This window comes from Pogoniulus pusillus, chromosome 24 (genome assembly GCF_015220805.1).
Source record: "Pogoniulus pusillus isolate bPogPus1 chromosome 24, bPogPus1.pri, whole genome shotgun sequence".
NCBI classification, from domain to species: domain Eukaryota; kingdom Metazoa; phylum Chordata; class Aves; order Piciformes; family Lybiidae; genus Pogoniulus; species Pogoniulus pusillus.
The window spans coordinates 11,856,943-11,878,125 of record NC_087287.1 but is presented as its reverse complement, the minus strand read 5'-3'; the positions used below and the strand labels follow the sequence as shown (position 1 = coordinate 11,878,125).

General features: G+C 37.7%; 1 protein-coding gene across 10 annotated transcripts in view; it reads right to left on the bottom strand.

Moving 5' to 3' along the window:
- PLEKHA7 (pleckstrin homology domain containing A7) overlaps window positions 1–21,183 on the bottom strand; it is a 137,233-nt gene that overhangs the window by 6,852 nt on the left and 109,198 nt on the right. For 6 of the 10 annotated variants that reach the window (XM_064163613.1, XM_064163617.1, XM_064163620.1 and 3 more), the window contains 14 exons: window positions 20,510–20,563; window positions 18,962–19,042; window positions 17,662–17,730; window positions 17,420–17,500; window positions 16,022–16,171; window positions 14,004–14,105; window positions 9,742–9,850; window positions 8,447–8,685; window positions 7,840–8,031; window positions 7,437–7,554; window positions 6,551–6,630; window positions 5,566–5,766; window positions 2,320–2,472; window positions 6–139 (listed from right to left, as the gene is read on the bottom strand). In XM_064163613.1, the coding sequence (XP_064019683.1) occupies window positions 6–139; window positions 2,320–2,472; window positions 5,566–5,766; window positions 6,551–6,630; window positions 7,437–7,554; window positions 7,840–8,031; window positions 8,447–8,685; window positions 9,742–9,850; window positions 14,004–14,105; window positions 16,022–16,171; window positions 17,420–17,500; window positions 17,662–17,730; window positions 18,962–19,042; window positions 20,510–20,563 (1,763 nt within the window). The remainder of the gene's footprint in view (window positions 1–5; window positions 140–2,319; window positions 2,473–5,565; window positions 5,767–6,550; window positions 6,631–7,436; window positions 7,555–7,839; window positions 8,032–8,446; window positions 8,686–9,741; window positions 9,851–14,003; window positions 14,106–16,021; window positions 16,172–17,419; window positions 17,501–17,661; window positions 17,731–18,961; window positions 19,043–20,509; window positions 20,564–21,183) is intronic. The other 4 variants (XM_064163618.1, XM_064163622.1, XM_064163614.1 and 1 more) reach the window with 3 other exon arrangements.

The following is a 21,183-nucleotide window of genomic DNA, read 5'->3' as shown; positions in this document are numbered from 1 at the left end:
CTGACCTTGACTTAGTAAGAATATTCTTTATCTTTTCTGCTTTACGCTGCCTTGCTGCTCGTTCTTCTGTAGAAAGAGGTTCTTCTGGCTCCAGTTCAATATAGCGCTCTGGAATTGAAACCTTCTCAGGTTTTGACAACTGTGGAGAGCAAACAAGCATCAAGTTTTTAAGAACAAAGACATTTTTAGAAAAGAGAGGAATTCTCCTAACTGGGAGAACAGAGTGAGAAGAATAAAGGATGGATTTTCAGTCAGTAACTTGTACCTGATGTTAAACACTCCCTCTGGATATAAGCTGAGATCCTTTTAACAATGTCTTTTCCCTCTGATTCGCTTTACTTTAGAGGATGGATCAAGCCAATATTAAAGGAGATTCCAAAAGAACAGGGAACATGTCTTCAGCTCAGGTTTAGACCCGAAGGTAGGATACTGCCTGAAGTTGCTACAGTAGAAAGAAACAACCACTAAAAGACTGACTGGAGAACCTGAGATTTTAATGTCATGCCAGTGGTAACTTCCTACAACTGAAAGGAACTACAAACTGAAGTTTATATCTAGAGGAGTATCATTCTTTTGAGACTGCGTATTCTTCTTTTGCAAGCAGCAGAGAAGGGAAGCAGGGAAAAAAATGCAAAGCAGCAGTTTGTGATCATCTTAGCAACTTCTTGGGACTACAAAATCTGAAATGCTAGGTGTTTAGAAGTTGTCTGTGGATCTGAGTCAGAACTACACCAACACTGAGACTAACAACACGTTAGATGCACATGATTCTGTGGATGGAAAATCTTAATACGGTTGCACAAAAACTGGAAACGAGTTTTTGTTTGGATCAGTTTCTTTGTGGGAAATTTCTGCTCTAAATAAAAGATCAAAATCACATAGTGAAAATTCAGTTTCCAAATGCACTTTGAAACCAGTGTTTACTGTACAGAATAGCCTGCTTTTGGAAAGCATAAATAGAGGACGTGTGAATAAATAAAGGGGAACTATTTTTTCTTCTCCTCTTTGGAGAGTCCTCATTTACCACTACACTTCTTTACCTTCAAATCCAACTCTTCCCTGAAGCTACATATTTATATGCATTATTTTTTTCAATTTACATCTCTGTTTCCAAACTACAACTAACTCAAAGCAGCTCATCCTGCCATTTCAGAGAACAAACACAGTTATCATGTGAAGAGCAGATTTATTTGCCTTGAAGACACAACTGAGCACACTTCCATACGAGGCACAGAAGTACCTCAGCTACAGACGCTCTTGCCATATTAAGAGGATGGGCACATGAAATGGGAGACAAGAGCCTGGGTAACCTGGGAAAGAAGCTTTACATTCAGAGATTTAGACTTGCTTCATTTACTCTAAAGTAGTACAGCAATGCCTACAAGCAAAAAAGTTTCTTAAGGTGCTAATTTGGATGTACAAAATGATTCATGTAGGCCTGGAGGCCTGGGAAAAAGTTAATAACAGAGTGTAAAAAGGAAAGGTGATACAACCCAAGGATTTTTCCTGTTTCTGAGGTTTACAGGAACACTGCATTTTCTATAGAAAATATACCAAGGTTCATTCATAGAGATCAAGAGATAATGGCTCAGATTCACTTCGTGCAGACACCTCTCTATATATGCCAGCAACTTTCAGACAAGTACAGGTGCTTGCTAGTCTAATTATCATTAATAGTTGTACTGATTTTCCATCTACTCGGGCATGTCACACAATGTTCAGCACCTACTGCAATCTTTCCCCTTGCTGTATTCTTTCTTTTCCACCAGATGGCTCAATCGTATTTCAAACAAATAGTTACTTGAGCTGAACAAAGCTCTAGTGCCCAGAGCACCAACTCAGTCACTCCAAAAGCTGACAGAAAGGTGTCTTCTGTTCTGACCACAATAAAACAGTGCTCCCTCTTCTCTATTCCTAATTTTGATTGGCAAAACTTTATAAGATAGCTCTGGGGAACTACTATTTTTTGCATTGCTGTTTCCTATTTTCAAATATTCTTGATGTTGACTTCTCATTTTCTTTCCAATTTATGTAACAATCCCCTACTTAGTTTTTTTTTTCCTTTATAAAGCCTAAGACAAATATTTCAAACAGCAGATCCAACTTTTCTGTTTCTTCTCTCCACTACCACACAATACAAACATGAATTTTATGAAGATTCTAAGAGTCAGGCCATTAATTCTCAATACTGAAAAGACTCCTATAGTTCAAACTTCCATCTGACTTTAGGAAGAAAAGATGAAAATTCACTACCTAAAACTTAGAAAGAAGTAATATTTGGGGGCACAGAACAGAAGGCAAAGTATTATTGAGTGTTACCTCTCTGCTGATATCTAAATCATAGTCTTGAGGCTCCAGGTCTGTCTCTGTGACTGCTACTGGTTGAACTTTTAACCACTCATTTTCATCCTTGTCTTCTCCACGAATTGCCCTCTCAAGTAACTGCAAATCAAATTCTTGCTCTCGTTTCCACTGGTAATAGATACAAAACAATGAACGGTATTCAACCATACTGCCAAACGCATCATGTAGCAATGTACATTACTACTGCTGCAAATGCTATACTGCTGAAAGGATCCACAGAGCAAACCCCTTAACTGATGGGAAACAAATGTAGCTGTACTGCTGGGAATATGTGGCTGAGAATTTGCTCACTACCTGTGCTGTATGGATGTTGGAGTATTTTTCAATGTTAAAGGTGATGTTCAATTGCAACAAATGTATTAATGGCAACTTCACATCTACTGATGGACACTGAACTAGTTACACACAAACATCTTTGGAAGCACAGATGTCAGTACAAGTGACTGCAGAGATTGACAAGAATAGTCCTTGGCATTCTAACCAGGCAGTGCTGTGTGATTTTTGAATCACTACACAGAAAGAGTTAACACTGCAGGTTGAGAACTGAAACTTGAAAATATTCTGGTTTGTTTGGATTTTTTTTGTTTTGTTTTTTCTTGTTTGAGGGTTTTTTTTTAGAATAACATCTAGTATTTAAATCTGATATTATTTCATGTACTATTATTAATTTGTCTTGAATTTAAAAAGTAATCATTTTGTAACTTCTAAGTTCTCACTTTACTAAAGCAGTATCTAGCTACCAGCAAAGGTCAAAAATCTTTAATGTTCTGTATTTATACAGTAAATATTTAGCAATAACAAATTTGTGATGTATTTAAATTGAGCAGCATTTTTTGGAGTTCCCAAATCATTGCATAGTTGCTCTCTCACAAGTAGACAAAATACAGCTGCTGCATATAAACCTAACCCTTCAAAACACTACTAATACTTTCTTTGTTCAAACAAGAGTTCCATTGCAGCATCGTCCCATCTGGTAGATCTCAGTAACTTTACCATACAGACTTGAAACGTAATACTAAAAGCAGTAGGAAAGGAGAGGACAAAAAGACAACAACCACTAGAATATCTCCTCAAGCACTTGAGGGTATCAGTAGTAGAACATGCCATTATGTTTCTTAAAAGTATCATCACTATTTTTGATTGATGTTTGAACTCCATGTGAAGTCTTTAGACTTCACTGTGCTACTTCCATTAACAAACCTAATTGAAACCTATTCATGCACAAGCTCTCAATAATCACTCATAAGATTCATATCTTCCATGTATATTTTAAAAGTTAAACAGCAAAAAGGCAATTATATATCAAAAATGAAGATGTTTCTTTAAGGAATTCAAAAAGGAAAAAAAAAACTTTTCTCAGAACAGTACTGCAAACTTATTCTTCTACTCAGATTCGAACCAGGCCTGATTGACAGAGTGTCTTTTAAATCCACAGTATCAGTTTCAAGCTATTAAATATAGGGAAGAAAACCATCAAACCGTTCTTACGAAGCAGTATTTTTATTGGCTTTGATGTTGCAACTTTTACATTAAAAAGGCATTTTATATAACAAAGGAATTCATGTACTGTGACCATCCTATACTTGAGAGCCAATCGATTAAAATTTAGTTACACATACAATGTATGTTTTAAGCAAACGTTACATTCTGAGCAGCACTTCCATCATACATTTAACTGTTCGCCATTCTGGCTGCTAAATAAGTAATGCTGTAAGTAATTGTGCTATCAAACATGCTTTTTGTGTATCAAAGCCCTGTAGGTACAAGAGGTGACTTCTTCAAAACATTGCTAGGGCTGAAAGATTCTATTTTGATTCTTTACAGCAAGAAAATGTCTGAGATGGCTCCCAAATTTATAAATAAAAGTGTTTGCCACAAATGTTAATAAGGTGTGTTACAAAAATGTTTGCATTTGCTTTGTGTGTGTTATGTGAGCCAGAAACATAACAAGCTCTTCAAAACACAACTTCTTCAAGTTAAAATATGAAAATAAGAGTGATAACTTAGCTCTACAGCTCCCAAATACTATATTATATGTAATAAATGTGTGATTGCAAACCAGAAGACAAAACAGATCAATGTCTTCAAGTAGTGCATTTGTATTTACTGGGAAAGTAAATACAAATGACCGACTGTAAATTAGTGCTACTGAATAGTGGGGATGAAAAGCTGACTATTATAGGGTGTTTTTAATGCTAGCAACTGACACGTGTAACTAAATGCAATTAAGCCTGGTAAAAATTGAGTAGTTCTGTTAGAAATTTTAAAATAACTACAAAAATCTGCAAATTAAAACAAACAAACAAACAAAAGGCATTAGGTATGATGAGTGACAAATCTAAAAAGCAAGAGCTCTTGTGCAATGAATTAGGTAAACAAGGTGATCATTCTAAAGCTCTGGTGGATCAAATGAGAAAAAATAACTTAAAAGACCACAGCGTTAAGTGCAATTATAGTACAAGCTTGGTTTAGCACCAAGTGAGTGACTGGGTAACCAGCAATTAGAACCGCTTTGGTTAGTATCCAAAATGTATCACAACAAACCTCGTCTGTACAGAATTTCATCTCAGAATGCAATAAAAATCCTTTTCTTCAGCAGCTTAAGTCTGAGCCCTATTAGAATATTCTATATTTTCAGCTCTATAGAAGAATTTGTATCCATTAAACCACATTTGCTCTTACATAAATTTCTCATCAGAGCAATAAGATTTTAAAACTGATTATCTATCTATCATCTCTTTAATAGAACAAACAAACAAACACCACCTCAGGCTGATATTACCATGACTATCTTGCAGCCTAATTTATGAAGTAGAGATAAAAAATACCCATGGTGAATAAGAACATTCTATAAGGCCCATACCACTATGAAGCAGTTTTCCATCTGTACAAGCTTCTTAAACCTTCCAAATACACTTCCAATAAAAAACAATTGTCTCTGAAATCATTCCAAAATACTCACAGCTCCACTCAGCACACTAACCTCTGACCATCTTACCTTCTGAACCTGCTACACACACTGTAACTACTAGTGAAAAAAGATCACCTGTTACTCACACTCTCTGAATTCATTTTATACTGTATAGCACTAATTTAACTCCATCAGAAGCATCACACACACACTCAAGTGAAAGTGCTTGCTAGGAAAAATAAAATCCAAAGATATTTTCATTTAGTCCTTTTAAGGCATATCTAACATACTGAGCCTACGTCTGCAGAAATGGGCCTGATGAAAGAGCGGGATGAAACAGGTTGCCTTTCTCCTTGGCTAAGAGTTCTCTTGCGCTCACGAACTAACGCCTTCTGATGTCGTTTCATTCTTTCTAGTTGTTCTTCTGCGCTCATCTTGCCTCTTTGGTGGTCTCCGGAGTACAGACGTTCCAAGGCACTCTTTGGTCTCTCCTGTAGAAGCCACAAGACACACAAAACATATTGCAGTTAATCATAGGATCATAGAATCATAGAATCAACCAGGTTGGAAGAGACTTCCAAGATCATCCAGTCCAACCTATCCCCCAGCCCTAACCAATCAACTAGACCATGGCACTAAGTGTCTCATCCAGTCTTTTCTTGAAGACCCCCAGGGACGGTGCCTCCACCACCTCCCTGGGCAGCCCATTCCAATGCCAATCACTCTCTCTGTGAAGAACTTCTTCCTAATATCCAGCATATACCTACCCTGGCACAACTTGAGACTGTGTCCCCTTGTTCTATTGCTGGTTGCCTGGGAGAAGAGGCCACCCCCCACCTGGCTACAATGCCCCTTCAGGTAGTTGTAGACAGTAATAAGATCACCCCTGAGCCTCCTCTTCTCCAGGCTAAACAGGCTCAGCTCCCTCAACCTCTCCTATACTCTATAGGCACACAATACAAGCTCTTTCTCCTACTTTATTTAACATAATGATGCTCTATTATTTTTAAGTTCATGTTTGTTTGTTTATAGCAGACTGTATTAAACTAATCCAGCATTAATTTGCATCTTTCAATTCTAGATTCCTACCAGAAATGCTGATTTTGATTCTAAACCTTGTTTTATAAATGAGTTTCAGATGTAGTTAGTTGTCAGACTGCCACGGGCCTCTCCCATGCTACTACAAGCCCAATTCCTGCTATGCAAAGTGAATTCTGGGCTTCACTGTTTTGCAAGGTTCAGGTACTTGCCTTCAGATGTTCACTTGAAGCTTACCTTTGACCTATCCCTTCGAAACGTTGCATACGATGAAATGGTAGATGATTGGTGCAATCTGGAAGTTGATCCAGATAGACCTTTTTAAGGAAAAAGAGTGCTTTAAAACCAAATGACAGGTAAAATGAAGACAAGTGTCACATGCTTCTTAAGTTATCATGTTTTTTCTATGGCATTATGTTTCATATTTTGCAGTTCAGAAGATCGTGAGAGGCACGACATTCCATTTCAGCCAAAAATAATGTGTTTCAAGTCACTATTGATCAAAATTCAGAAACATCTACTATAATTTCAAAGTTCATATTAAATGAGGTATGGGGTGAACTCACAGTACACAAATTGTACAAATAATTGCACCTATGAAGACAGTCAAACCTTACCATTCACAGTTAGAAAGGAAATAAGAGAATGGCTACAGCATTAATTGCTCTTCACCAAACATCCTCTCTATCCTCATTTGTGAAACAATTACAGGACAGTGGCACAGTGGGGATGGACTCTCAAGTCATATGTTGTGTCCGGGGGCATTATATTAATATTCTTCCTTGCTTTCATTTCAATGGCAACATAAGTGTTTCAAGAAAATGTGACTTTCTAAAAGATCACACAGAAATGATGAGGAAAAATAACTGAATGTAGGAGACGTTCATGTTTTGAACGTCTTTTTTTCCTTTTAAGCACTATATATAGAAGTTACTTTGCAAAAGGCTGGTTGCCTGTAATGACATCATTAAAATGCACAGAATCTCTAGACTTTCACATCATTGCCTAGTCAACCTAAAAATAATGAGCTGATAATAAAAGCCATCTCCTGGAAACCCTAGGAAAGGAAAGCTCCCATACAGGTAGTACTGTTAAAAATCAACTGCATAAATTCCTGGCTTACCACGGGTAGGTAATGTCTGGTATCCACTCTCAGAGCTCATTAAACCCCTGGAAGGCTGGCTGAGGTCACCACCCATCATTGCTAACTCTGGTTCACTCATGTATGAACGCAGCTCCACCTATATGGAAAAATACACAACAACTGAAATGAAATCACAGACAGCAAGTCTTAATGGTCTTAAAATAAACCCTAAAACTCAGTTTCTGGATTACTGGATCCCTCTATGGCATTATTTAATGCACCCATCTCTCCCTGCCATTATTGTCTCTGTGTCATTATATCACTTTCCTTATGACAAGGTCTAGAGGCCCATCTATTTTACAGACAAAAATGTCCTTCATTGCAGGTTCAGGGTCTTTGAAACCTTGGGGGTTTCAAAAGGTAGGGGAGTATGAGTGCTCACCCTATAGTCTCCATTTACATACTGTCCCAGCTCTCTGTCTCTCTTTCGTTCATCTGACTGACGCTTCAAGCCCCTCACTGATGTGTGTCTGATGACAGTAGCTTCTCTTGGGAGAGGTGGAACAGCTGGTGGATGATCATCAGGACTGTACAACTGAGGCAGAGGAGGTCTGGGTGGTGCTTCATCTTCCTGCTGTAACAGGAAAGGACAGGCATTTGGTAAACGGTCTGGCATAAACTGACTGGAAGTTCATTACATTATATGAGTTATTAGGGACTGCTTTAGCAGGCTCTCCTCTGTCCACACCAGGACTTTGAGGCTTTAAAAAACAAACACGACCCACAAAAGCAAACAACTAACCACAAAGCATTACCAAGGAAGGCTCTGCTTTGGTACTTTCTAAACCAGTATAAGGCTACTGTACATAAAGCTCTGGCTTACACACACATTCTCCTTTAAGTGCTATTGCTCAGTTTCAAAACAAACACCTGAAGTTTCTCTCTGTTGTGCCTCCACTGTGAGCATTCTGTAACCACGAAACCATGACAGCTTCTGCCAGGAGCTAAGGGAAGCATTGGCAAATAGCTCGCACAAGAGCAGTACTTACAACCTTTGGCTTAAGCTTCATCGGTGACTGAAGCGGTGGCTCAATTTTTTTCAGCTGCTGTGCTTGCTGCTGCGCTCTGGCCTGAAAGTAAGGCTGCGGATACAGCCTAACCTCCAGAGGGGATTTAACTGGGCTGGCTGGAGGGCTCTGCAGAACCGAGAGTTTGCTCTCCACAGTTGAAAGGGAAGCTGGTAAGGAAGGCACTGAAGACTGGGAAAACGAAGGCACTATTTTTCTTTCTGGGGAAGCAATATGCAAACGTGTTAGCTGTTTTTCTATCAATAATGTTTACAACAACTGACATCCTTAAATTTCACAAAACAGCCCAAAAACTCTGCACATTACTTTGAAACCAAATGGGGTTGGTTTAGTTTGGCAGTAGAAATGATTGTTACATTATTGCAGGGGTAAAAAATATTTTCTTGATGAGGATCAATCAAACCCAAAACCACACACTCTTCTATCATCCAGTAAATTCCTGGGAGGACACAGTGGCAGCAAAGAAGGAAAAGTCTGAGAGTCATAGGAAATCAGTTCATAAGTTGTAACTGGCCCCATGCCACAATTTCCTCAAGATGCCTATAGATCTAGGCAAGGCTAAGAACTCATAGCTATACATTAAATAGAGACCTTTCTATCTCAGAACTGTTCTCCCTCTATTTGTAAAAGATAAGTAAAGATACTTTAAACAGAAAGTGAATTTGCAGTAGGAGTCAACAACCTCTTGCTGTCCCAATGCATCAGGTCTTTTCTTTGAAACATAATACAGCAATTGAAATGCAGACCACACATACTTTCCCTTCCTCTTTTCCATAGTTGATGTTGTTGCTCTGCTCACAGAGCACCTGCCTGAAGTGGGAGGGGGGAAGGCAACTGCAGCAAGTGCAGTTGAATGGCATCCAAAGAGGAGGGAAGGGGGAAAAAAAAAAGCAGAGAACACAGAGACGAGCTCCTACTACAGAATGTAGTATAGATACCTACGCTGGAATGAGCCTGACATGTGACAGAAACTATTTCTGCAATTTGAAGAACTTAGTCTATCATTGTTGTTCTATTTCCATGGCTTGCTACATTTGAGAGCTATCCCTATGTGAAACCAAACACTAAAAACCCTTTTTGTCACTTGCAGCCCAAGAAATGCAGAGCTAATGTGCTCAGTCAACGGAGATTTCTGATGCGACCAACAGCAGAATTAACTGAATTTTCTGCAGTAGACAAACGTAAAGATCATTTGCACAGACCCAAAGATTTAGCACCATGTGTTTACTTTTAGGTTTTAATTATATTTTCCTTACCTGGATTCTTGATAGAGTCCACTATGGTTTTGTAATTCGTTTTATTTGCACTCAAGCCAGCTGTAACATCTTCAATTCTCCACAGGTCTTTCTGTATTTGTGTTTTCTCCTGAAATTTGGAGTATACAGAAACAAGAAAAATCAATTACATCAAAGTTTTGATTTATCAAAGGCTTATGCTTCTTTTGATACCAAACCCTAGCTCATGATTCAGAACTCTGATGAAAACCTGAGTCTAGGAATGAAGTAATTAACAATGTTTAAATTTGAAAAAACTCTTTACAACAGAAGCCAACATATCTTGCCCATGAAAACCCTTAGAGCATTTTCTGAGTCTTGAAAGATGTCCTGTTGAAGATGCTGGGAAAGAGATACCGCTGCATTTTTTTCTACAGTATTACTCAGGCTTCAGAAATCTAGTTTAATGTTCTACATAAAATGAGCTGACAGAACCTTTTCATTTGAACTTTGTTCTCAAATCCTATACTAACACACTTAGAAGTGCTAAGGCAGCCTTACAAATCTCATCTAAATACTTTTAGAGGAAATACCCCATATTAAAAAGCAAAACAGTAGCAGAGACTCCCTGAATACTGCTGTGAACTTCCTAGTGGCTTTTAATGGATGAAATACAAACCCCAAAATAACTCTGAAAGTGTAACAATTTATGCTTATGTCTGCACTCTTAGACCCACTGGACATGGTGTATTTATAACAGGTTGAAACAATACATTGCTGCTGTTTCAGGTTTTGATCTCATCTTGCACCCTGTTCGCTTTACTGAGGTTTTCCAAGAGAAAAGAAAGAAATGGATGCTTTGTCTACAATTTGGACTGTGCCTTTGATTGACTCTTGCTGCCAGAGGCCTTGGCTGCTGAAGCCATCACTGCAATCCGAAGCTCACTACAATCTTGAGTACCTATTCTCATCTGCTTAATCAAAAATCAGTGATCCTACCTTCAAAGATGGGCATTACAAATAACCTCAATAAAACCAGGAGGAAAATAGCATTAATAAAGCAAGCAGAAGGCAGTGAAACACTTTAGTTAAGAATTGCTTACAAGAACTCTAGAAATCCATCACTTGCCATGAGCTGCAAAATAACTGCTAATTAATCCTATAAGCCAGAAAGAGAAAAGCTTTAATAAAAGCTCTTACACCTCCTAGAGCAATGGCAGGCATATAAATTGCTTTCCACTTTCTGTCTCAGATCAGAAAATATGTTCAGCCAGGTTACAGATCAGCAAACAAGGTGCCAAGAACACAAACATTTAAATGATGGAGAATGTTGTTTGCCTGCAGTAAACTCACTTGCTAGATGGGATGTATCTTGAAAGATTGTCAGCATACAAACTATAAATTTGGAGATTTCATTTCATTTTTCTGAATTGAATGATGGATTTACAATAATCAAGCCTCAGAACTGGTTAAAAAAAAAACCCATATGGACAAAAAATTCTGCTTCTGACACCACTCCAAGTGCCCAGTTAGTACTGTAGAAAAGTCCAATCTTTCAATATTATTTCTTCTCATTACTTAAATATTGATGTGAAGAGACTATTTTAGATTAAAAAATGGACTAGATCTAAAAGATAAACAGATGAATTTACTTTTAAGTTATGAAAGCTTTTTACGAATGGCTCTAAGAATACTTTATGGGCAAGCACGAAAAGGTAACCTGAAGAGATAAATCAATTTCTCAGCTTTCTTCACACAGAGATATCATTTAGAATGATTTATAAAACCAGAGGAGAAACACTTAAGTGTTTACTGACAAAATACCACATGTCAGTTGATTTCAGTATGCCCAGAAGCTCCCAATCCTTAAGCAAAAGACAATGAAAGTCCTGTGACCAAGCTGCTTGAGTTAGTTTTTAACCTTGTAATGAATGCTGTATAAAAACAACATCAGCTGTTTCCTACGGTAACTTGAGTCTGCAAGTTTACTACATTTTTAATAACATTCTAAGACTGCATTTTTTGAAATACAGTGTGTATTAATTTGTTGCTATTGGAAAATACTGGATAAACAACCTTGAGTCTCCATACCCTGCAGTGGAGATCAAAACAGCTCTCATTATTATGGGTACTTTGAATAAGACTTCTTTGAAGAAACACATTTTAAAGAACATTCAGTACTTCCTGAAAAAAGAAACCAGCTCCTCTTACTAGCTCCAAAACAGGTAGCCAGAAACATTTTTTCATATGTATCTCTAAGCTGGGATATGTCTATGTGTGTACCTATAATTATGTAGTTGATGAGAGCTGATAACAAAACTGAGTTACTATTTTTTTCTGTGCAAACTGTACAATCATATGCTACACATAGCATGTTCAAAGCATGTTCAGTGCACAACTGAAAATTGGTATATTATGTTTAAATCTCCAATTTCCCTTTGTTAAAAACTAACTTCATACAGGGAATATTTTATTCTGTATTATCCCTGGGTTGGTGTTTCCTTTTCTTTTTTTTTTTTTTTTGGAGGTATGGATTCTACAGCTGTGCTCAGTGACATAGTATCTGAGCCCTAAAATCTGAATTACACCCTCACCAGAATTAAAAGTAATTTTAAATGGACTAATGGACTTTGATGATTGATGTGACCTAAAAACATTTCATAGCTGTCGCTTTGACATATAAAAACATTTCTCTAGCAACAGTGAAAATAAACAGACTTCACAGTATCACAGTATTATCAGGGTTGGAAGAGACCTCACAGATCATCAAGTTCAACCCTTTACCACAGAGCTCAAGGCTAGACCATGGCACCAAGTGCCACTTCAATTCATACTTGGTAAAAGTAAATAAAAATGTTTAACCAATGAGCTCTTCTAGGTCCAGGTTATTTGAAAAAGTTGGCTTAGATTTGAGCAAAAGGCATAGATTTGAGCCAGCAGTGTGCCCAGGTGGCCAAGAAAGCCAGTGGCATCCTGGCCTGCATCAGGAATGGTATGGTCAGCAGGAGCAGGGAGGTCATTCTGCCCCTGTACTCTGCACTGGTCAGACCACACCTCGAGTACTGTGTTCAGTTCTGGGCCCCCCAGTTTAGGAAGGACATTGAGATGCTTGAGCGTGTCCAGAGAAGGGCGACGAGGCTGGTGAGAGGCCTTGAGCACAAGCCCTACGAGGTGAGGCTGAGGGAGCTGGGGTTGTTTAGCCTGGAGAAGAGGAGGCTCAGGGGTGACCTTATTGCTGTCTACAACTACCTGAGGGGTGGTTGTGGCCAGGGGGAGGTTGCTCTCTTCTCTCAGGTGGCCAGCACCAGAACGAGAGGACACAGCCTCAGGCTGTGCCAGGGGAAATTTCAGCTCGAGGTGAGGAGAAAGTTCTTCACTGAGAGAGTCATTGGACACTGGAATGGGCTGCCTGGGGAGGTGGTGGAGTCGTCGTCCCTGGGGCAGTTCAAGGCAAGGTTGGATGTGGCACTTGGTGCCATGGTCTAGCCTTGAGCTCTGTGGTAAAGGGTTGGACTTGATGATCTGTGAGGTCTCTTCCAACCTTGGTGATACTGTGATACTGTGATACATTAGCTTTGTTCCTTCTGTTTTGTCTTGATAATAAAACTGCTCTGCTTAACCATGGGAAAAATAATCTAGACTGTTCTTCTTGCTCTAGGAGTAAAATCACCAGTTGTATGCAGGTATGTAGAAAAAAATCTGGTATGCCACATCCAGTTCAGCAAACCAAATAACCTACCTTCAAACAAAGCTTCTTTGTACGATTCAAAACTGAATAATTGATTTGAACTCGAGATGCCTTTCAATTACTGATGGCTGTTAAACACTTATTCCACTTCACAAAACAATCTGCAGTGATAACTCTTCCATTAATAGAGGAACATGACAAAGAACAAGTAATGACAATAACAAGCTAGTGACTAATGTTCTTAAAAATGGATAAAGAAGCCAACAATGTCAGATCAAATACATGAATCAAGAATCCTACACAGTCTTACAAATTAAATACATTATCAATGTCAAGATGTCAGGACATAATAAAAACGTAACTAAATAAGGACGAATTTGCATAGGCACCTTACAGGAAACTACTACTGATGCTGCAAGACAGCTAGTTACAGCACAGCTGGTGCTACTAGAGTCTCTGAACTTTGCACACTGAACTACGTGACAGCTGAATACAATGCAAAGGCTGCAGAGAGTTTTTCTTATGAGGTGATAGCTTCCAAGTTCAGACAAAAGCATCTCATAGGTAAACTAATGATTCCATGACTTTATGACCCGGAGTTTGGAAATGGACTCACCTGAGCTACTAAGGAACTATTCATCTGTTCCTGTAAGGCTTTTTTCAGCTGGCTCACATCCTTTTCTAATTTCAGATATTCATTCCAGGCATTTTCCATTTCCTATTAACAGAGGGAATACTCAAATGCAGTGTCATGATAAACTCTGAAATCACTCTATCCATTCTCTAATTAAGCACCAAACTGTTTATAAGATGGCGTTGCTCTATCATAAAAAGAAACAAAAAATAATCCATTTACAGCCTACATTTTTGGTTAGGGCTAATGACACACATGAAAATACTTTATAGCTTGCAAAATCAAGTCAAGAATCCCTCATTAGAAAACTCTGGCCAGGTCCTCACACAAACCCATTTCTCAAAGCATAAAACTGGCATATAATAGAATCTGAACTACAAATACTGACTTATGAAGGTATCTGCTCTGGTTCCATTTCATTTTACTTTAATCCTCTATTTAAAACAAGTTTATAGTTAGAATCCAGTTATCTAAACCAGAACCCAAGTTTTGAAACACAAAGCAGGTTATCCTTTAAAACTTCTACAGACTGTGTTGCAATGGCATAAATAAATAAGTAGACATCTGGAAAATAGGGGTCTCCAATCACTCTTACCTAGATTATTTCTGGCACCCGTGGCACCACAGAACCATAGAATCAACCAGGTTGGAAGACACCTCCAAGATCATCCAGTCCAACCTAGCACCCAGCCCTATCCAGTCAACTAGACCATGGCACTAAGTGCCTCATCCAGTCTTCTCTTCAACATCTCCAGGGACGGCGACTCCACCACCTCCCTGGGCAGCCCATTCCAATGCCAATCACTCTCTCTGTGAAGAACTTCCTCCTAACATCCAGCCTAAACTTCCCCCAGCACACCATGATCTGTCTTTTGACCTAGACATCAAAAGAATCAAGCATCTGGAGCATTTTTATATAAGGAAGGATTGAATAGGCTTTTTCTCTGAATGTTCCCCATCCCTTCTCATATAAGAACAAAGGTTTATCACAGGAAACGTGTGAGTCAGACCCAAAACAAATAGAAGTAAATGGCTGTCCACACACCAGGGAGAAGGTCTGAGCAGTATCTTCTCAAATAATGTTCTGGATGTAAAAAGTTCACAGAATTTAATAGGAGACTGTACAGGTTCTTGGAACTCAGATCTACTGAGGATTATAAATAGACAAAATAAATACCAGTCTCAGGAAACTCTCTGAGCAGAGAAGAGTTAGAAGCTGAATTAGTTATGACACAAAGTACTACCTGCTTCTCCTATCTTTACTCTTTCCTAAGCATCTGCTCATGCCCACTGCTGAAGCCAGAAGCCTGGGTGAGAAAGAGCCAGTATAGCCATTCTTACAATTCCCTGCTATTTATGTCACCAATCAAATTTGTAATGCTGTCTGTGAAAGTCATACATTTTCTACAGGCATGAATCACTGCATACAGACATTCAAAAAGCACTGGCATTTTAGTAATTACATCTTACTGTAGGAAAGGTGTTCATGCAATACCAGCAACAATTTCATCAAGAGCTAGTCCCATATTCAACTGGAGGTAAGAATAACACACGGAGTCCACAACACACAAGTTTAAGATCCTCTCTTTCATGGCAAATTCTTTGATATATTTTTGTTAATAAAATGCAACATTAAACTGCATTTGAATTGTATTAAGCCATAATATTATCTTTAAATTTTAACTAAAATATCAGACTTTCCCAGTTCTTCTTCCCATGGTACAATCAAAAGATTAGGTGAAAGATTTGCAGTTTATGCCCCATACATAAATGAAGAAAGGTATTTTTAAGTTTTTTGAGCTCTTCTTGGGAGGTGTGAAAAGGGCACTGAAAAGGAAAGCTGGAGAGACTGTTGAATTTTTTGTGTACTAGTTTAGAATCTTGCACTTGAACCAAATCAGAAGAGAACAGAACTTAACTCTCCCATCCAGAGAAAAATATGGTTTTACCCTAACTAGTACTTCAATTATTGTTTCTTTGAAACAACCAAAGCCACGCACCGTTGAAACTTTGGATATTTCCGCCCGAATATGTATGAGATCCTCTTGCAAAAGTCTCTGCTGACAAGAAATTTTTTCTGCATGTTGTGGTTGGTCTTTGTATTGTTCCATCTGCCTGTGTAGAACCTCCAAAACAGACTCCAGCTGATCCTAATAAAGAAAAAGGTGGCACCAAGTTTAGAACACACAGAACATTAAAGATCTATCTGTGGAAATCAGAAGTTGTTTTCCACACCTCCAGTCTTTCCTACAAGCCACTAGGTTAGGATTGTCCTCCCGTGGCAAAGACAAGATGTAAATGAAAAGTGCAAGAGTCTTCATTAACTATTATAACCAAAAGTATCTGCTATTTTCCATTAGATCTTTCCATTAAGTAGCCAAAATTGTGGAAAACACAAAGCAATGAGAAGGGAGCTTTTCAATTTACAATCTGTAATTGGTTCAGATTTTTAGTTTCAGAAAGATTCCTTACACAGTATAGAGCTGTGACAGCCGTACTGCAACACAGCATTAACTATTTATTGAAGGACAGGCTCTCCTTCACTGCTGCAGCTGAATTAGCCATGTGAGGAATTCAAATCTTGTCTAAACCACAGTGAAGACTTGAGTTGTTCAGTCAGGAGTAAGTATCGCTGAATCAGTTCTGCACAGCAGCTCTTCTGAAGGATCCACTCCAATAGTATTTTCATTTCTGAATAGATTTTTTTCTGAGCCACCTCAAGTTATTCAGAGGTATAGCTCATAGGCAGTGAAGCAGATAAAGATGAAAGGCAGGGAAAGAAAAACAATTTTGTCACTGTTTCCCATTTGAACTCTGACTTGAAGGAGCACAGTGGAAAGGAGATGGGTTCTAACTACAAACTTGTCACAGAAGACACTCCAGCATTTCAGTCACAAGTCTGAGAACTAAGTTCACAATACTATATATAAATGCACACAGCTTTCTGAATTTACTACAGGTTTGAATCTCTCTCGTTTCTCTCACTCATTTTTTTCTCTCTCTGTATTTTTGTGTTTGGGTTTTTTGTTGCTGAACCACCATACAAGTCACAGACAGAGCTCTCCACAGTAGCACACTATTGTGGTGCTATTTATGCAAATAACAGCTGTGCAGGTGGAAAGAACTGAAAATGAGACATGACTAAGCCTCCCGACATATACATATTAATACACAGAGCAAAATTAGGCAGAGAAGTGTATGAAAATCAATTTGCAATAAATGCCAGAGAATGAAATGCATATAATTTTAAATAATTAATTTCCAATATGCTGTTTTCTAAAAGTGGGTACTCAGGTCTAACATGCAACTCAATTCTTTTCCAGTAATTCCATCTTCTGCTTGTTACACATTTTATGATCAAAGTTGTTATTTCATAAAATCCTTTTTCATTTACTCACCTTATTTTCCTTGAGGGCTCTTATTTTATCCTCCAAGTCCTGCAGAATTCTGTCCTGCTCACAGAAAACACTTAACTTGACCTGAAAATTAATTATATAAATATAAAACGTTAAGATTTTGAAAACCAAGCAGCGAAGTCTACACAAGCAGTATTTTACCCCAAAGAGCATAATAATGTGACCACAAAACAATAACCAGCCAAAACAATGCAAGAGGGTCTGAGGTGGTATTTGCTACTTACATCAATATCACTTTCTGCAATCTTGACAGGTTTTGTACTTCGTTCTTTCAAGGTGTCACGCCCTGTCACCTAAAAGGAATGTGTTTTAATGAGCTAAGAAATCTGTTGCACACTAAAACCTAATTACACTTCAACAGCTCAGTGAAAGGTTTTGCTAAATGCTAACAGTTGTTAACAAAGATGAGTGAAATTTTGGACAAATATGTCTTTATATACTAAAACACACTACTGGAAAGGATTATCAGCTACATTAGGCTATGTAAAACTTTTCAGTAACTTAAGGTTCAGTACAAGCAGCATAATCTCCACCATCTATGCCTACAAAGGTTCTGTTCCTTCAAAATCTACTATTTTAACAGTTTAGTTTTAATGCTTTCTTGATGTCAAAGGACTTGAATAGTTCCTTAATCTGCATAGTTGCAAGAACTACAGCACTAACTAATGACTACACCCACAACTTTTTACCAAGTATTTCATTCTACAAAGGACAGGCTCTTCCACAGTATAGGGTGAATTCTACTGAAGTGATACAGTGGAAACAAATGTAATTAATCTATTTCAACATGTTTGTAATATATCAAATCTCTCATTCCATAAATCAGTTTCTCAGGAGATGATTATCTTTGCACATAAAATGGTTTTTAAATCAGTACAGAAACTGTATGACATAACACTTCCAACTTTCACAGCAATCTTCAAATGAAGGCACATCTATCTCTGTAGACACGTTTGCTATTCCACTGTCTACATGGGACTCTTCCCATGAATACACGGAGTTAAGGAAATGGCAATATCATAGAGTATAATACATGTATAATTGTAACAAATAATCACATACAAGCAGAAATACTAGCATGTCAACATAATAATTTTGCATATTTAATCACCTGCAAGCTAAGAGAATGCAAAAGCCTTTTTCAAAGCAATGGAAATAGCATACAAACCCAGAGCCTACAGATTTGGGGGATATTTTGAATTACAAAATCAGAACTGTAAACCAAAACGTTAATTATCAAGCAGTGAACATGAGAACGTAATGAAGAATTTTAGCATGCTTTCACATTCTCAAAACTGCACATCGGAGTCACTACTTGACACAATCATTTTCAAAACATGATAAAACAAAACCAAACACTGAGGTCAGCCATAATTTCACAAGAAAGGAAAAAAGAAAAGAAAACTTCTTACAGACAGCATTACTGTTTACCATAAGACACCTGTAAAAGCCAGACTACGTAAACACTGACTGCTGTTTTAAGAAGCAATGGGATGAGCACATTGCAGATGCAAGCAGTCTTACATGTATACTGGATAGTAACCCTTGTGCTGAGTTCTTTAGCACTTTGTATATCATGTTGATCAGAGGTCCATTATTTTCTATCTGTTTCAAACAAAAGTTTAGTAATAGCTTGTTACAGATGTAAAAACAAATCTTCCCAAGCCTTACAACTCAAAACTCCATGAGCAGCAGCAATCGCATGCTCTTACATCACACTGATCCTTGAAGTTTATAGCCTGTATCATCTGTCAATTCAGAAGCTACAACTAGAAATCTACCTGTCTTGTTACACTGTAAGTAGATTGATCATCTAACCACAAGACTTTTCTTACTTTTGCAAAACACACATACAAATATAAAGCAAAAAACAGGATCCAAACAGTTTCAGGAGTGTTGGGAATTGACAGCAAGGTATGATTCTGTTAGGTAATATGTAGTAACACCAAGAACTCTGCATTGATAACCTAAGCAACATACTCATATTCATACATTTCAGCCAACAGTTTCAGATGCAGTCACATTTGGCAAAGCCAGGAACAAATCAAGAGCAGGGCCTAAAGTGAAATGCATCTAACCACTTTTAAATGTTTATATTCATTATTACAACAGTTTACATATTTGATGACTTAGACTACATACACCCCGTGATAAATGTTCTATCTTTACATATACATGACACTATATATGTGTAATATATATTACTAATATTTTCAACTGATACATCTGGTTATGCATTCAGCCATTAAACTACCAGATAAAACTCAAACACATACACTAACAGGTCCAGTCAGCACATTAGCTGCATATATGCAACGACCCACGGCATCAGTGCATGCCAATAACAGGGATAACAAGGTGTCAGACTTGACTTTGCCATGGCTTGCAGGACCACCATGTGATTTATTTATGGCAACACATCCTACATACCAGAGAAAGTGTCAGACTGTTTTGTTAAAATAGTTACCTGGTTTGGGTTTTTCCCCCTTCAAAATCTGATATTGTTAAGTCTGTATGTGCTTTTGAATTGCCAGTGCACCAGACACAGAAGTTTTTTAGTTTAGATAAATGCTTTGCTGCTCAATATCATGGTTTTAATTTTTCTTTTTTAAAGGAAATATCATACCACATTATAAGCAATCATAATTAGTCACCACATTTTACAAAAAAAGTAAGCTATTATAAATGCAACACGGTATAAAAACAAGAAAAAAGCTCAAGATTACAAGAGAAAAAGCTGGATTAAAAGAACATCCTATTTAAACTTAGAGAGGCTGATTTCCTCTTGTTTCTAATGCTAGAGCAGATGAATGTTTTGAAGCAGCTTTTAATTCGATCTTACTGAACTCATGTATCAGTTATCTGGAGTACCAGTAACACAAGTTCTTCCTACAAACATTTTCTAAGGTTGCATTTTAACTGTAGTTACTGCTACAAAGACACAAAATGTTCTAAAACCAACAGTGATGCCAGAAGACAGAGAGTCTCTCCACTTCTGAACAGGTGGTGATTTGAAAAATCTGCAAGTATGAAGATGATACAGAATGGAAGCAGACTGCCATAACAACTTACCTTTAGATCCAAATACTCCAAATCCTTTTTCAACTGGATGTAAGTGTCATCCGCCTCCAGGGAAGTACATAGGGAAAAAACAATGCAACACATTTGAATGCTTTAAACAATTTCATAATACTTGGGTAAGTTATTTATAAGAAAATGGATGAAAGAGGAAACAGAATAACTGGACATTCATAAAGAAGTACCTTTGCTCTACCAGCATACTGCTATTTACAACTGAAAAATAGGCAAAATACTTCCCAACAATATGATTATCTCATTACTACACTTTCAAACATACAGATTTGAGTTTTCCACCTTGAATAAGACACTACCTGAAAAAATAAAATGTCTAACAGTTCTTTGGTCAAAATAATTTCTACTGATTATCCCCTCAATGAAAAAGTTACAGTGGTCTCCTCCAGTACAGTTAGTCTCCCTGGGAGACCAAAACTCTTGTACCCGAGTATGGGATGTAACTAGAAGGCATCATATAGCAAATCATCAGGATACTTTTGATCACATTGCATACACATCTTAAGATAAGAATTTCTTTATTCAGGGAAAGCACAAAATAAGTTTTGTGAATAAAATACTGGAAAAGATCTCACTTGTACCATTAGAGAATCCACTTTGTCTTTTAAGTAACAGCATTCAACTTGATCCTTATTTTTCATTGGTTCACCTGC